Source organism: Monodelphis domestica, chromosome 1 (assembly GCF_027887165.1).
Source record: "Monodelphis domestica isolate mMonDom1 chromosome 1, mMonDom1.pri, whole genome shotgun sequence".
In the NCBI taxonomy this organism is placed as follows: domain Eukaryota; kingdom Metazoa; phylum Chordata; class Mammalia; order Didelphimorphia; family Didelphidae; genus Monodelphis; species Monodelphis domestica.
In genome coordinates this window covers 155,734,373-155,750,912 of record NC_077227.1, presented here as the reverse complement: position 1 = coordinate 155,750,912, position 16,540 = coordinate 155,734,373, and the positions used below count along the sequence as shown (strand labels likewise).

At 44.0% G+C, this 16,540-nt stretch overlaps 1 protein-coding gene across 1 annotated transcript in view; it reads left to right on the top strand.

Annotated features, from left to right (window-relative positions):
* The window catches only part of IGDCC3 (immunoglobulin superfamily DCC subclass member 3), a 69,650-nt gene extending 56,428 nt beyond the window's left edge, over window positions 1-13,222 (top strand). The window contains 9 exon segments of the mRNA XM_001375635.4: window positions 569-727; window positions 2,950-3,115; window positions 4,457-4,704; window positions 5,131-5,295; window positions 5,515-5,706; window positions 7,183-7,287; window positions 7,536-7,674; window positions 8,590-8,797; window positions 10,799-13,222. Coding sequence (XP_001375672.2) covers window positions 569-727; window positions 2,950-3,115; window positions 4,457-4,704; window positions 5,131-5,295; window positions 5,515-5,706; window positions 7,183-7,287; window positions 7,536-7,674; window positions 8,590-8,797; window positions 10,799-10,966 — 1,550 coding nt within the window. The 3' untranslated portion in view covers window positions 10,967-13,222.
* The last annotated feature ends 3,318 nt before the right edge of the window (window positions 13,223-16,540 follow it).

The following is a 16,540-nucleotide window of genomic DNA, read 5'->3' as shown; positions in this document are numbered from 1 at the left end:
CTGGGGAGGGGGAGTGCTCGGGTCCCAGGGCAAGGAGCTGGACAAAGAAATCCTAACAAGCTAAGTGACCATTAGGACGGCGAGTGACAGTGCCGCTGCCACCCCAGCCTCCTCGCCCCCCCCCCCCCAGCCCCTACTGCTGTTGCTGCAGGATGCCAATGAGAGGATCCTATTTTGTTAGAATGAGGTTGCGTAGCTTCGACCTCTTAATTTAGAGGGAGAAACTGAGGTGCCAAGATTTACCTAAAGTCACACAGCTTGCCAGTCACAGAGATGGGATTAGAACTAAGACTCTGAACGTTTAATTTAACATTCTTTATAAACCATCATTCTATTGCTTTCATCTTCCAACCAGAGGAAAAGATAAATAAAAGGTCAGGGTCTTACCATCCTTTGGGGAAAATGAAAATGTGAAGTGGGAGAAAGAAGAATTGTGGGATGAAATTGGGATCTCTTCCCTCAGGGAGCTGATACCACCTTGTCCCCTTTCCATGCCTCTCTGACTCCTCCCCTCCCACCCACCCCCAGTGTCTCTTTCTGCTCACTTCCTTCTCCATCTCTTGTCTAGATGGCCGCCCCATTGGAGTAGAGGGGATTCAAGTACTGGGGACGGGGAACCTCATTATCTCCGACGTCACTGTCCAGCACTCCGGGGTCTATGTCTGTGCTGCCAACAGACCTGGCACAAGGGTGCGACGTACAGCACAGGGCCGGCTTGTGGTTCAAGGTATGGACTTTAGGGGAATAATAAAGGAGAAGAGTGGAGCTCTCCTTCTTACACCTATCACTCATTCCTATCCTTGAGCCTCACCCAAATTTTCTCCCCTCATCTTCATACATTAGTCTCATTCTCATCCTTATATCCATCCCATTTCCCCAAACCCACCTTTTACTCGATTTCCCTATCCTTTGGCCTTCATCCTCCTTCTTTCTTTCTTTCTTTCTTTCTTTCTTTCTTTCTTTCTTTCTTTCTTTCTTTCTTTCTTTCTTTCTTTCTTTCTTTCTTTCTTTCTTTCTTTCTTTCTTTCTTTCTTTCTTTCTTTCTTTCTTTCTTTCTTTCTTTCTTTCTTTCTTTCTTTCTTTCTTTCTTTCTTTCTTTCTTTCTTTCTCTCTCTTTCTCTCTCTCTCTCTCTCTCTCTCTCTCTCTCTCTCTCTCTCTCTCTCTCTCTCTCTCTCTCTTCCTTCCTTCCTTCCTTCCTTCCTTCCTTCCTTCCTTCCTTTCTCTTTCTTCTTTTCTTTTCTATTTCTTACTTCCAATTCTTATTCCTATCTCTTATCTACACCTCTTTATTCTCATCATCTCCCAGGCTCCCAGACATGTGGAATCTTCTATATACCCAAGGTCTTCCTATTTACCCTTTAGTATCATTCCTATCACACTGGGGATTAAGAGCAAAAAAATTAAGAGCACGTTGGAGCTGAACCCAAAGAAGTCTTTGGCTCTTGTGAGCATCCTTGTTTGCAGAGTGAGCTATCGCTAAGAGCCAGAGCCTGGACCCATAGTTTGGTTTTCAGGGTTAATACTTGGTTGTTTCCTCAAGAGAGCTGTGGATAGGGGATGGGGGTAAAGAGAAAATTAGTGACTTAAATGCTCGATTGTTTAGCATTCCATGTGCTACTAATCTGTCTAAATGAAAGTGACGGAGCATTTCATTTGTGAAGTGTTAATGGAGCCTTCTGCCTCAGGATTGGTGGGAAGTGGAATGCAGGCAGGCGGGTAGCAGGGGGTGGTGCTCGTGGCCCATCCATCTTCTGAGTCATTACAGCTTGCAAGAAACAGCCAAACCTATTAGCACATTTATTTATTTAACAATTTCCGAATGGGGAGCTCAGCTTGATCGCTTTCAGATAGAAATGTCAGGCATTGACATTAAAGTGGAAGCATCTCTCATATATGCTTGGAGAAGGGGCCTGTCAGGATGTTCCCAGATTTTGCACAGGATTTCTTAACTCCCAAATCTCTGATCTCTCACCAACTTCCCTCCTGTCTAACTCCACCTGATAGAGGACAGAATCATGGAGTAAGTATATGCTGGTGGTTAAGGGAACTAGATGAAGGGTCAGTAGGGACCGAGATGAGAAGAGAAAGACATGATAGTAGGAGAAACTTTAAAAAATTCTTTTAACACTTTATTTTTTCCCAATTACATGTAAAAATAATTTTAGCATTAGTTTTTTTTAATTCTGCATTCTAAATCCTTTCCCTCCCTTCTCTGAGACAGTAATCAATTTTATATAGCCTATATATTTGTGATATTATGCAAAACATATTTCTTTTTATATAAATATTTTCCATGTTTACATGATTAATTTTCTTTTTCTCCCTCCCTCTTCCCTCCCCCCTCCCAGAGATGACAAGCAATTCCACTGGGTTGTACAAATGCTGTCACTTGATATCTATTTCCACATTATTCATTTTTGCTATAGAGCAGTTTTTCAAGGCATACTTATTTATACATGTGATAAGTGATGTCATATGAGCAAAACATTTCCATATTGGTTATGTTGTGGAAGAAGACAAATATTTTTAAAAACCCATGAAGAAAATAAAGTGACAAAGAGTATGCTTCAATCTGCATTGACTCCCATCAGTTCCTTCTCTGGAGATGGATGGCATTTTTCATCATAAGTCCTTTGAAATTGTCTTGGATCATTGTATTGCTGAGAATAGCTAAGTTTTTCACAGTTGATTATCATACAATATTGCTGTTACTGTGCACAGTGTTCTCTTGGTTCTGCTTGCTTCCTTTTGCATCAGTTCAAGTAAGTCTTAGGATGGAGACCTGGGAACCATAGGAGATGGAAGAACCCCTTTTTAGTCTTAAACTTGAGGCATATTGTTTCTGAGCCTGTCCTGTCATCTGGGTTCCTGCCTTTCCCCCCTCCCATTTCCCTGCCTCCTCATCCCCACTCTTCCTCTTCTTCATGCCTATCTCTGCCTCCCATCAGCCCCTGCAGAATTCATCCAGCATCCCCAGTCCATCTCTCGCCCAGCTGGAACCACAGCGATGTTTACCTGCCAGGCCCAGGGGGAGCCACCCCCCCATGTTACATGGCTGAAGAATGGACAGGTCCTGGGCCCTGGAGGCCATGTTCGTCTCAGGAACAATAACAGGTACTTACCTATGTCTAGACCAGAAAAATATACGTTTGAATGATCAATAGAGGTGAGAAGGGAAGATCTAAAAGGGGTTCCTAGAGGAAGTGGCTGCTTGGTGAATAGAGGTGGGACTCTAAATAAATCCCATACAGTATTTGGAAACTTGGATAGATGGTAGGGCGAGAGAGGAATCAGTGAAAGATTTCACTTTTACAGAAGGATTCTTGGCTTTGCTGAAATCGTCATTGCAGGCTCACCACACACCATTCCTGCTGCATGTAAACTTGTGATTTTATTGACAAAATTTAATTTGCACATAATTTTTTAGAAAACATGTATGTAACTTGTGGCTTAAAAGTCTGGATTCATGTGGTCTTGGGTTCCTATCTTGGAGGCTTCAAATCATACACCTGTGTTTGGCTCATGCTCCCATTCAGGATTTGTCTGAGAAAAACAAGATTTGCCTTATGTCTAAGTGGATACTTGGCTCCCATGCAAGCACTAAGCTAACAAAGTATCAAAATCAGGGCAAGTTTAATCCTAAGGAAAATGCAAAGAATTGGTACCCAAGTCATTAGTCAAGGCAACTCCACTTTCCTTTCCACTGGGCCTCTGTGTTCTCTCTTGGAAGGAGAATGAACTCAGGGTTATTAGAGAATAGAATAACGCTGCTCTTTGAGCTCTATTTTAAAATATAGTAATAATAATAACAATAGCTAACATTTATTATAGAGCCCCTAGTCTGTCCGAGGCTCTGTGCTAAGTGCTTTACATATATTAGTTCATTTTATCCCCACAACAACCCTTGGAGGCAGATGTTATTATTTTCTCCATTTTATAGATGAGGAACCTAGTGTAAAAAGTGATTTGTCCAAGGTCAAAAAGATCAAAAAGAGGCCTTTTCTGAGAACCAGAAGAACAGACTGAGTTCTGGCCTGGCTTTTTCCACAGACTCAGTGTCTGAGCCTTAGTATCTTCATCTGAGACAAATGAAGTTGATGAGAGTTGCCCTGTCTGCCTAAAGGAATTAAGTGAGATCTAAAAGAGAAAGGCATGACATACATAGTGAATAAAGGGCCAGCTTTCTAGTCAGGAAGCCCTGAATTCAAGTCCAGATAATCTATTTAAGCTCTTGGTTTCCCAGGAAGCTCTGTAACATTTTAAGATGAATAGCTGACCTGTGTCAGGAGGCAAAGGTTCTATCCCTGGAAGACCCCCCCCCCAATGGATGAAAAAGCCAAAACAACAAGTGGATCCAAAAAATGCTTTAGACAGTACCAAGTGGCATGTCTGTACAGGTGGTTGGGATGGCTCTCCATTCTTCTGCTCTTATTCTCCATCTCTCCTTCCTTCCAGCACGCTGACCATTTCTGGGATTGGCCCTGAGGATGAGGCTATCTACCAATGTGTGGCAGAGAACAGTGCTGGCTCCTCTCAGGCCAGTGCCCGACTGACTGTGCTGTGGGCTGAGGGCCTCCCAGGGCCTCCCCGGGATGTACGTGCCGTCTCTGTGTCTGCCACTTCTGTCCGTGTGTCCTGGAGTGAGCCACTGCTAAATACCAAGGAGATCATTGGCTATGTCCTACACATCAGGAAGGCAGCAGGTGGGGCCAGAAGTGGCATCCCTCAAACTGAATGTCCTTGTCCCCTTCTTCCTATTTATACCCCTTTATTTTAGGGCTCTTCTCCCCTCCTTTCAATCCTTGTTCTCCCCTTCCTTCTTCGTCAATTAGCCAAAGAATATTGATTAAGACCTGCTAGGTACCAGGCTCTGAGCCAGGCAACCAGGTGTCCTTCTCTACATCTCTATTGTCTTGAGGCTTCTACGTTGGCTTTCTGCCCCTCTCCTAGCTGCCCTCTGCCTACCTCTCCCTTCCCATAACTAGGCCCTCCCTCCCCTCATATTCTGAGTCTCTTTCCCCCCTACTGGCCTGCCCTTTGAATCTTGCTCTCTTTCAAGGCTTGGGAACCCCCCCCAAAGCCTCCCTGTGGGCTCTCATACTCTCCCCTCCATTCTTCCCATTCCCCAGATCCTCCTGAGCTAGAATACCAAGAGGCTGTTAGCAAAAGCACCTTCCAGCAGCTGGTGAGTGACCTGGAACCTTCCACCAGCTATAGCTTCTACATCAAGGCTTACACCCCTCGAGGAGCCAGCTTGGCCTCTGTCCCCACCCTGGTCAGCACTCTGGGAGAGGGTAAGGCCTGGACCTTGGGAATTGAGGGGAGGATGAGATGGGGAGGAAGGATTACTGGGAAAGGCAGAGGTGATGGCTAGAGAGCAGGCTGGGTCTCCGGCAGGGGAAGAAGATACTGGGAAGGCTGGGTTGGAGGCTCTGAGAGACGAGGAGGACCCAGTACTTACATTTCAGCCCTTCTGTCTCTGCCTCTTTCTAAACCTACCTCCCCCTCTCCAGTCCCTGCCCCACCCCCACTCTCCATCCGGGTTCTGAGTAGCAACTCTGTCCAGCTCCTGTGGGAGCTGCCCCCCAAGCTGACACACGCCGAGGGTGGCTTCAAGCTTTTTTACCGCCCAGCAAGTCAAGCGCTCTTCACGGGTCCCATCGTGCTGCCAGGAGCTCTCACAGCCTACAACATCACCCAACTGGGTAAGGGAGCCAAGGAGTCTCACCACCCAGCCGGGGGCAGCCAGCCTCACGTTCTTGTCAGTGGTCAGTAATGTGGGTGGTGGCCCTGGTACGTTAGCGCTGATAAAGATGAGTTGTGTGTGGTCGTGTGGTCAGTGAGAGAGCTGCGTAGTCGCTGTGAACCAGCAGATGGTGATTTATGGGTTGGTGAGGGGCAAGCTATGGTTCCTGTGGTCAATAAGGGTTGGCTTATTGAGGCAGCTGGGTAGCTCAGTGGATGGAGGGTCAGATCCAGAGATGGGAGCTCCTAGGTTCAAATCTGGCCTCAGACACTTCCCAGCTGGGTGACCCTGGGCAAGTCACTTAACCCCCATTGCCTAGCCCTTACCACTCTTCTGCCTTCGAACCCATGCACAGTATTGATTCCAAAATGGAAGGTAAGGGTTTCGTTTTTTTTAACAAGGGATAGCTTACGATGGTCTTTAAGGGCTAGTGTGATGGGAAAGGGAAGCTAGGTGACACAGGAGAGAGCAACGGACTTGGAATAAGGAAGACTCATCTGGATAAATTCAAATCTGGCCTTGGATCATTTCTGGCTATGGGATCCTGGACAAATCACTTGCCCTTCTTGGCCTCAGTTCTTCATCTGTAAAATAAACTGGAGAAGGAAATGGCAAGACGCTCCCATATCTCTGCCAAGAAAACCCAAAAATGGCATCGTGAAGAGTCAGACATAACTGGACAAAATGGCGGGGAAAGGGTTGTATGTAGTGGTCCGAGGTCAGTTACCCAAGTCGTCATTCGATGACGAGCATTTACCAAGGATCTACTATGGACCCAACAGTGAAAGGCGTGATGAATACATACACTTTACATTCGTTTGCAGCCTAGCAATGGGAAGTGACAACTATAAATAACCCTAAACGACTCGATTCCATGTGAAATGCTTTAGAGACACGCAAACAAAGGCCTGCAATGGGGACGACTGAGGAAGGCTTTACGAAGGAGGTAGCGTTTGAGTTGGGCTTTTGAGTTGAGGTAGGTAGGAATTCCATAGGTAAAGAAGGGGAAAAAATGAACTAAAAACAGATTTTAAGCCTTTAAAAAAGAAGGGAAAGAAGTATGTTTTGGGCTCAGGAAACATGATGGTCAGCAAAGGAACAGAGCCTGGAAAGGAGAGAGTCTATCCAAGGGACAGAGAGCTGTCGAGTATTGCTAGAACATGGAGTTAATGGAAGATACGAATGGGAGATAAGTCTGAAGAGGTAACACTGGACTGTGGAGGGCTCCACAGGGAGCTACTAAAGGGTTTTTAGCCAAGGAGTGACTTCTTGTCTATAAGCAAGATTCGTCTGATAGCTCTATGGAGGCTATTGACCATTCTGGTCATTCCTTCCCAAGATTATGCTCAGAGCCCTGTAGCCCTAAAAGACAATCAGCCTAGCCTGGTCCAGTCCCCTTGTCCGCTCTAAGGAGCCCCTACCCTCTTGTCTGCAGATCCAACTGAGGTGTACGAGGTAAAGCTCCAAGCCTACAATCAACACGGAGATGGCAATGCCACCATCCGATTCGTGTCCCTGAGGGGAGCCTCTGAAAGGACAGGTAAAGGGAAATAGACCAAGAAGAGGACACATGGGCAGGACCATCCAGAGGGCCTGGGTGATTGGGCACCCTGGAGAATTAGAATTCGGAGGGGTCCAGAGTGGCTGAAGCTCCATTGGTGGTGCCCAGACCAAAAGTCGAGATTGTATGTGGCCAAGGGGAGGGGGCAAAGGGGGATCCTGGAGACTGAGTCACTGTGGAGATGTAGTGCCCCTAACCTGGCCCTCCTTGTTCCACCCTTGTTTTAGCACTGAGCCCCCCCTGTGACTGCAGGAAAGATGAGACGAGCAATAAGACCTCCGCCACAGGCATCATCATCGGCATCCACATCGGAGTCACCTGCATCATCTTTTGTGTCCTCTTCCTTATGTTTGGCTACAGGGGCAGGTAGGGGACAGAGTGGGCCAGGAATGGGGTGGGAGAAAAGAAAGGGAAGAGAGGAAGGGGCAGGAGGGAGTTATAGGAGGAGAGTTTTCTGACTTGTGTTGCTGGGTCAGGAGGGGGACAACCTCTTCCTGCCAGGTCTGCCAACCATAGGGATGGGAGGGTTTGGTTGGGTTTTGTGCCCAAGGTAGAGAGACCCAGTCTAGGGATGGAAGAAGAATCAGACTAAATAGAACATGGGCAGAAAGTGGAAGAGGTCCAGTTTAGTCACTTTATTCATCTAACGTGTTCACTGTTTCTCCTTCGATCATCTATTTTTGTCCTACCTCTCTAATTATTTCTCTTTCACTCAATACTTCTCATTCACTTTTTAAAACTCTTACTTTCTGTCTTAGAATCAATACTGAGTATCAATTCCAAAGCAGAAGAGTAATAAGGACTAGTCAATGGAGTTTAAGTGATTTGACCAGGGTCCCACAGCTAGCAAGTGTCTGACAGATTTAAAAACATCCTTTCTCCAGGCTTGCTTATTAACTTTTTTAAAATAAAATTTTATTACTATCTTTTTTATATTACCTTAAAGTTTCCCCTCTATCCTTCTCCTCCCCTCATGCTCATCCCTTTTAACAAAGAATTTCATTCATTCTTTCAGTCTTTTTCTCATTCTCTCTTTCTGCCAATTCTTTGATCCCTCTGTTTCTATATTCTCCTCTTTCCCCTTTCTACATCTCCATCTAGGTATGTTTTTTTCTTTTGCTCTTAGTCTCTGTATGATATCTCCCCAATAAAATGTAGACTTCCTGAGGGGCAGCGCTGTTTCTTTTCTGTTTTTCAGCCCCATTCCTAACCCATTTTCCAGCACATAGAAGATACTTAATACGTGATTCTTGGATTGAATTGTGCATATCTCTCTCCTAGGCTCCTCCAGTGTAAGGATGTAGAAGACCAACTGTCCCCACCCCAGGGGCCCCGGAGCCAGAGGGACCTAGGTATTCTGGCTCTGAATGGAATGGCCCAAGGGGACCGAGGCCAGATCAATGGGGATGAGAAACGTCTGGATTTGAATGAACTAGAACAACTATTCCCACTCTCTCTGGGTTCAGGGCAGCAGGGTGCAAGGCTGATGGTAAGTTAGCAAAAGAACTGGGAGGGGGCAGCTGGGTATCTCAGTGGATTGAGAGCCAGGCCTAGAGACAGGAGGTCCTGGGTTCAAATGTGGCCTCAGACACTTCCCAGCTGTGTGACCCTGGGCAAGTCACTTATCCCCCACTGCCTAGCCCTTTCCACTCTTCTGTCTTGGAACCAAGACACAGTATTGATTCTAAAACAGAAGGTAAGGGTTTAAAAAAAGAGAGAGAACTGGGAGAATTGTTACCTGCTTACTAGGCATTGAGTATGGGCATGAGGCTTATGGTAAGTTAGCAAGGCAACTGGGAATACTGGTCCAGTGTCTAATTAGTAAGCATTGAATATGGGGTGCAGAAGCATCAATGTCCTGATTGATTGACCAACTGATGGAGTGCTCCCAGACTCACCATTTAGTGCCAGACTCAAACCTCAGCTGCTGCCCTCAGGTTTCTCCCTTGCCCATATTTCTTCTAGACACTAATCCCATTGTGGAAAGTGCTCCTTGGTCCCATACTGGGCAGCCCGAAGTTTAGAGAAGCTAAGTGACCTGGAATTATGTTGTAATGAATGAATGAATGAATGAAAAAAATTGTTAATCACTTATTATGTGCAAAGCATTGTAGTAAGTACTTGGAGATATCCATAGAAAAATAAGATGGGGGCAGCTGGGTAGCTCAGTGGATTGAGAGCCAGGCCTGGAGATGGGAGGTCGTGGATTCAAATCTGGCCCCAGACACTTCCTAGTTAGTGACCCTGGGCAAGTCACTTAACCCCCATTGCCTAGCTGTTACCACTCTTCTGCCTTACTACCAATACACAGTATTTATTCTAAGGTGGAAAGTAAAGGTTTAAAAAAAATAAAAAATAAGATGGTATCTACACTCTAACTTTTTTGCAATTAAAATTAATATGCAACATATCCTTTAGTAGCAATCACTTGTCTTACACAGTTTGGCATAAAATTTATAAGATTTTGGCACCCAGCCTTAATTTATCATGAAATCACATATCCCAATGGATTTTTAAAAGTATTTATTCATTTTTTTTTTACCAATTACATGTAATAACAAATTTCCACACAAGTTTTCTGCAGTTATATGATCCAAACTGTCTTCCCCCCTTCTTCCCTTCCCCCTTCCCAGATCTGGCAAGCAATTCAATCTAGGTTAGAAATGGATTATCACATAAAACATTTCCATATTATTCAAACCCCAAATCATATACTCAAAAAAAACAAGTGAAAAATCGAAAAACCCTATGCTTTCATCTGCATTCCAACTCCAACAATTCTTCCTCTGGAGGTGGAGAGCATTCTTTGGCATGAATCCCTCAGAATTAATTGTCCTGGATCATCAATCTTTTTATTATCTTGAGGAAGCTCACATCTAATTGGAGAAGACAACACATTCAGAAGGGTTTAGCTGCAGGGTGAATGGAAAGGGCCAGTGGGCCAAAAGGCAGAGCAGATGGACCTTTAGAGTTCCTCAGTGGACTTTAGGGTATGGTGGTAGAGCAGATGGCAAGGCCTGGTGGTCTGCCATCTTACTAAAGGATTCTTGTTGGAGAGTCCCTGTTCATCCAAGTAATGTAAGTAGCAGCAGCAGCAGCAGTAGAGGAGGTAGTAGAAGAGGACTAGAAGCTAGAGGGACCCAGCCCATGACTGTTGGAAAGGCATCGAAGCTTGAGCACTGAGCTCCCTCCCATGGGCTCTGGGAATTGTTGGTGGGGTGATGAGAGTGGGGAGCAGCGCGAGTCAGGAATGGATGGGGAAAGAAGGGAACATTAGCAGGAAAGTTGGTGTCCTCTGGAGCTCATAGGGCTGGGTGGGAGGGCCAGGAGGGGAGAAGCACACACTGAGGCACCTGAATTTACTCCAACATGACAGATCAGCCTGTGCATTAAATTGCCCAAACCCTCAGTCTTAGTGGACTGCAGCTTTCCTATGGAGGTTGTTGGGGAGGTCCTGTGCCTAATAGTTCTGCTTCTCCTCTTCCCCTAGCTGGACCCTGGATCCCCTGAGCCATGTGATGAGACTCAGCTCTCCTCCCTCCCTCCTGATGAGCTTAGCGTCCTGGAAGAACAGATGGCTGAGACGTCCTGTCTGGCTGCAGGCACCCCAGCCCACCGGGATGAAGTGACCAGCCCCAGCCCCAGCAATGAAGGATAGTTTGCCACGCCTCACTATATGCCCCTAAGACGCCCCAGCCAGCCGCATCTGGATGGACTTGGGCTTTGAATGGTGACTTCTTCAATCTCAGGTCAAATGAAAGATTTCTTCTGTCAAGATGGGTCTGACCAGAGACTCCAAGAGCATGCATGCCTTCTGAACTTGTCTGGGCTGGAGGCCACTGCCAAGGTATATGCCCAGGATACCTTCAGGTCACTTGGGCCTGATCCTCCTATAAGAGATGCTTCCATGGGAGTCGTGGGGAGAGGGAGTCTCCCCTGGCCATCCTTGTAGCCAGCTCCCTGATACCCTCATGACTCAAGATCAATTTTCTTAAAAAAAGAAAGAAAAACAAAAACAAAAAAGAGAGAAAGAGAGAGAGAAAGAGAGAAAGAAAGAAAAGAAGGTGAATCCTTCCAAAGTGACTCCAAAAATATACTCCTTCTTCCCTCATCATCTTTGGCCCTGGCCGGGTCCCTCTAATACTGTTTTTCCCTGATGGACTCCGTCCCACCCCGGCCAAGTGGCTCTGTTCACTTCCTCTTTTTCTCAGGATGGTTTTTGGCTGTTTTGACTCTTGACTACAAAGCGTGAGAGGCACCTCAGCACCTACCTCAGCCGGAATGAATGTCCTTGGGGGAGGGGAGGTCCAAGGACCCACCCCTCCAACCCCATAGAGCCCTTTAGGCGCTTGGTCCTTGCTCTATCCTACCTCAGGTCCTGGCTCTGGGCCCCTAAGCTCCAGGGCCTTGTTTAGTCCAGATATAAAGAGAAAAAAGAAAAGGAAAAAAAAGCACTTCCAGGCGCAAAAGCAAAACTTTTTCTACCTCAAGGTTCACTCCAGGTCACTTATTCATGTCCCTGGACCTCCTGTCCTCCTCCTTTGGTCTTCCTTCTCCCCTTTTCTGTCTCCAGTTGAGCCATCCATGTTGGAGATGGTTCCCTGGATCTGCTGTGAGAGGAGAGGAGAAAGGGTAGACAGAGTTACCTATTCCATGGAGACTCTATCCTTCCTTTTTCTCTCATTCTCCACCCCACTCCTGCCCTTGCATAAAGACGACTTTAAAAAAAAGGAAAAAAGGAAAAAAATGGGTCTGAAAACCCTGATGACAAATTATCATTACTCCCCGCAAAATGAACCACCTCGTACCTAATATCACTCCTAGATACTCCCTTTTCTCTTCTGTCTAGTCTCCAAACTCTCCATCCCATCTATCTCCATTCCATTACAATTTCATATCCATCCTCCCTCCAAACATACCTTCATTGGCCTCTATTTCATCCCCTGACCAACTCATTTCACTGAACTCTCATCCCCATGCCCAATCCTAGCACCCCCTCTACTTTATTCCTACCAGTCCCAGAGTGGTACCTCTCTCCCACCTCCATTTTGCTCCCATCTGGGCATGGGTCCCAAGTGATTGGAGGCGGATGGAGTAGATACCCTAGAATGTACTATGATTGCGATGAGTGTGTATATGTGTGTGTGTGTTAATGTGCATGCCCAGGCAAAGACCCCTGGGACACCAGCCAGGCCTACCCATCCCACCCCACCGCTGGGCTGCTGGCATGGCCTCCATTGCCAGATATTGGGCTGAAGCTATTTTTAAATGATGGCATGTTCAAGGTTTGGATTTTCATGGTCTGTTTGGGTTTTGTTTGGTTTTGTTGGTGATTATTCAACAAACAGAAATGAGAAGAAACAAAATAACTATTTTTGATTAAGCACAGAAACATTTTTTTAAATAGCAAAAAGAAAAAAAAGGCAACCCCATCCCTTTAAAAAAAAGTACCCCTCAAGTATGAGAGATTAGATTCTTAGGGTCCTGCCCTCCAACCTCACCCTATTCCCTCATTAGCTAATTAGGTCAAAGAATCGTGGCGTTGTTATAGCAGTAGGGTTGTGTGTCCATGGGGTTTCAATGGGTAATAATACAGTGACAAAGGTGCTCCTCTTCTCCTAGGTGCTCTGTTGGCAAGCAGGGGCTCTCAGAGCATCCTGATCTCATTGACCACCAAAGTCCAGGAGACTGGAGGGTTGGGTCCACATAAGACTGCTTCTTTCATGACAAAAATTCTTATCTTTCCTTCCACCTCCAATCCCTGTTTCTACCCTTCCTGGGGTGATGGAGCAGAAATAGAGAGTACTGGAGAGGAAAAAGGGAGAGAAGGAAGGGGAGCTGGAGCCCTGGGCTACCTAGGAATTTCTTGCTGTCTGCTCTGTCTGACTGAATAAAGTCCTGTTGCCAAAGTGAACATTTGTGTGTATGTTGCTGTAGTGTGGTGGGTCGAAGTTGTAATTTGGTGCTCCATTTGGGGTGTTGGAAGAAGAATACTTGCCTCTGGTATCTTTTGTTTTTTAACCCTTACCTTGAAGAAATCAAAATGAGCAAAGGGGTAATAAAACGATCTCTTTTTGTAGACAATATGATAGTATATGTGAAAAATCCTAGGCTTTCAACTAAAAAGTTAGTTGAAACAATCAATTATTTTAGTAAAGCAGCAAGATATAAAATGAATCTACATCAACCATCAGCATTTTTCCATATGACTAACCAACCCCTGCAAAAAGAGATAGAAAAAAAAGCCAAAAAAAAAAACCCTATATGACAGAGAGGTTGAAGTTTTCTTCTTTGCTTTTTCTTTATTTTGTAGTGGAAGGAAAAAAGTAGAAAGAATCCTCAAAAACCCACCATGGTAAAATAAAGAGATCACTGGCTTTAAAATGAAAAAAAAAAAGAGAGATAGAAAGAGATACTCCATTTTAAAAACCACAGATGGGATAAAATATCTGGGAGTATACTTGCCAAAACAAATCTAAGAGCTACACGAACATAATCATAACACACTTTTTACACAAATAAAATCAAATCTAAATATTTGGGGGAAATATTAATTGTTTATGAATGGGTGGCAGAGCCAATATAATTAAAATGACATTCCTACCTAAACTAATCTACTTATTCAGTGCCATCTCATTCAAATTACAAAAAAATCAAGAATATCAAAAGGATTAATGAAAAATGTAAAGGAAGGAGGTTTAGCAGTACTTGATTTTAAACTGTATTATAAAGCAGTAATTATCAAAACTATCTGGTACTGGGGGGCAGCTGGGTGGCTCAATGGATTGAAAATGGGAGGTCCTAGGTTCAAATCTGGCCTCAGATACTTCCCAGCTGTGTGACCCTGGGCAAGTCACTTAACCCCCATTGCCTAGCCCTTAACACTCTTCACTGTATTGATTCCAAGATGGAAGGTAGGGGTTTAAAAACAAAAACTGTCAGGTACTGCCTGAAAGGTGGATTACTAGAATAGAACAGACATATAACAACCAATAGTGAAGAATTATAGTAAACACTGTATTTGACAAAAGTATAAATCCAGGCTATTGGGATAAAAAAAATCACTATTTGTTAAAAATTGCTGGGACAACTAGAAAGTATTTGGCAGAAAGTAGATATAGACCAATATCTTAAACCATTCACTAAGAGAAGCTCAAAATGGATACAGGATCTAGACATAAAAGGAGATAACAAGTAAATTAGAACAGGGAACATATCACCTTTCAGAGTTATAGATGGGAGAGAAATTTATGAGTAAACAAGAGCTAGAGAACATTGTGAGATATAAAAGGGATAATTTTGAGTTCATTAAATTGAAAAGTTTTGTACAAGTAAAACATGTCGCCAAGATTAAGGGGGAAGAAGAAAGGGGGAGAATTTTCATAGTCTCTCAGATAGAGGTCTCATATCTAAAATACATAAAGAATTTTGTCAAATTTATGGGAATAAGAGCTATCCCCCAGCTGATAAATAGGCAAAAGATATGAACAGTTTTTTGAATGAAGAAATCAAAGCCATATATAGATAAATGAAAAAACTGCTTTAAATCACTATTGATTAGGGAAATGCAAACCAAAAAAATTCTGAGGTATTATTATCTCATACCCATTAGATTAGCTAAAATGACAAAAGGGCAAAATGACAAATGCTGGAAGGGAGGTAGAAAAGTAGAGACACTGATACACTGTTGGTGGAACTGTGAATTTATCCAACCATTTTGGAGACAATTTGGCATTATGTCCAGAGAGCTATAAAACTGTATATATATATATATACTTAGATCCAGCAATACTATTGCTAAGTCTATTTTAAAAGGATATCAGGGCAAAAGGAAAGGAATTGATATGTTCCAAAATATTTAGAGCAGTTTTCTTTGTGGTGGCAAAGAACTGGAAATTGAGAGGATGTCCATCGATTGGGGAATGCATGAGCAAATTGTGGCAAAAGATTGTGAAGGAATATTATTATGCTATAAGAAAAAATGAGATTAATTTTTTTAATTTGGAAAGAATTACATGAGATAATGAAGAATAAAAAGATTAGAATCCAGAGAACCCTATAGATAGCTACAAATTTAATATTTGAAGAACTTGCGAATGTTCACCTCCAGAGAAAGAACTTTAAAATGGAAACATGAAAGACATAACCAATATATGCATATCTGTTTGCAAGATGATGCCTTCTATGGTGTAGGAAGGGAAGAAAGGGAAGGACTGAGGTACCTCAATTGCCCTGGATCATTGTGTTGCTGTTAAGGAGTAAAATCTATCACATCTGATTGTTCCACAATATTGCTGTTACTGTGTATAATGTTTTCTTGGTTCTGCTTATTTTACTCTGCATCAGTTCACGTAGGTCTTTCCAGCTCTTTCTGAAGTCATCCTTCCTGTTCATCATTCATGGCATCTTTTTTTTTTTTAAACCCTTACCTTCCATCTTGGAGTCAATACTGTGTATTGGCTCCAAGGCAGAAGAGTGGTAAGGGCTAGGCAATGAGGGTCAAGTGACTTGCCCAGGGTCACACAGCTAGGAAGTGGCTGAGGTCAGATTTGAACCCAGGACCACCCATCTCCAGGCTTGACTCTCTATCTACTGAGCCACCTAGCTGGCCCTACAATAGTTTTTGCTGCATTCTTCCTCTTCTAAACTTCTCAAGTTGGGATGGGGCTAATTGACTGGGTAAGAGCTCAAACCCTGGATGATGTCCAACTACACCTTAATTGTGATATAAGGTCAGACTTCATTTTCACATGGGATGTTTCCTTATCAATAACCAATTGTAGTTGTTCATTTATTTTAGTCATGACCCCATTTGGGGTTTTCTTGGCAAAGATATTGGAGTGGCTTGCCATTTCCTTCTCTAGGTCATTTGACCTAGAGATGAGGAAACCGAGGCAAACAGAGTGAAGTGACTTGCCTCGTGTCCCTCGGTGTGAGGCCAGATTTACTCAGAAAGATGAATTTTTCTGATTCTAATCCACTGTACCACCTCACCATTAAGATACCTATTTAGGATAATTGTCCTGGCCCAACACCTTGTCTAAAGAAAAGACCAGAAGAACCAGCAGAGCTGTTACCTGTTAACTGATTTCTCCCATGTCTTTGCTTGGTAGTCACCCAGTTTTAAGGAGATTTTGGCCTCTCCATCCTTTATCTGGGTTTTCTTCTTTAGACTGCCTATTCTGTCTTGATCTGTGCTTCTTAGTATTATCATTCTATTGAATTTTGATTT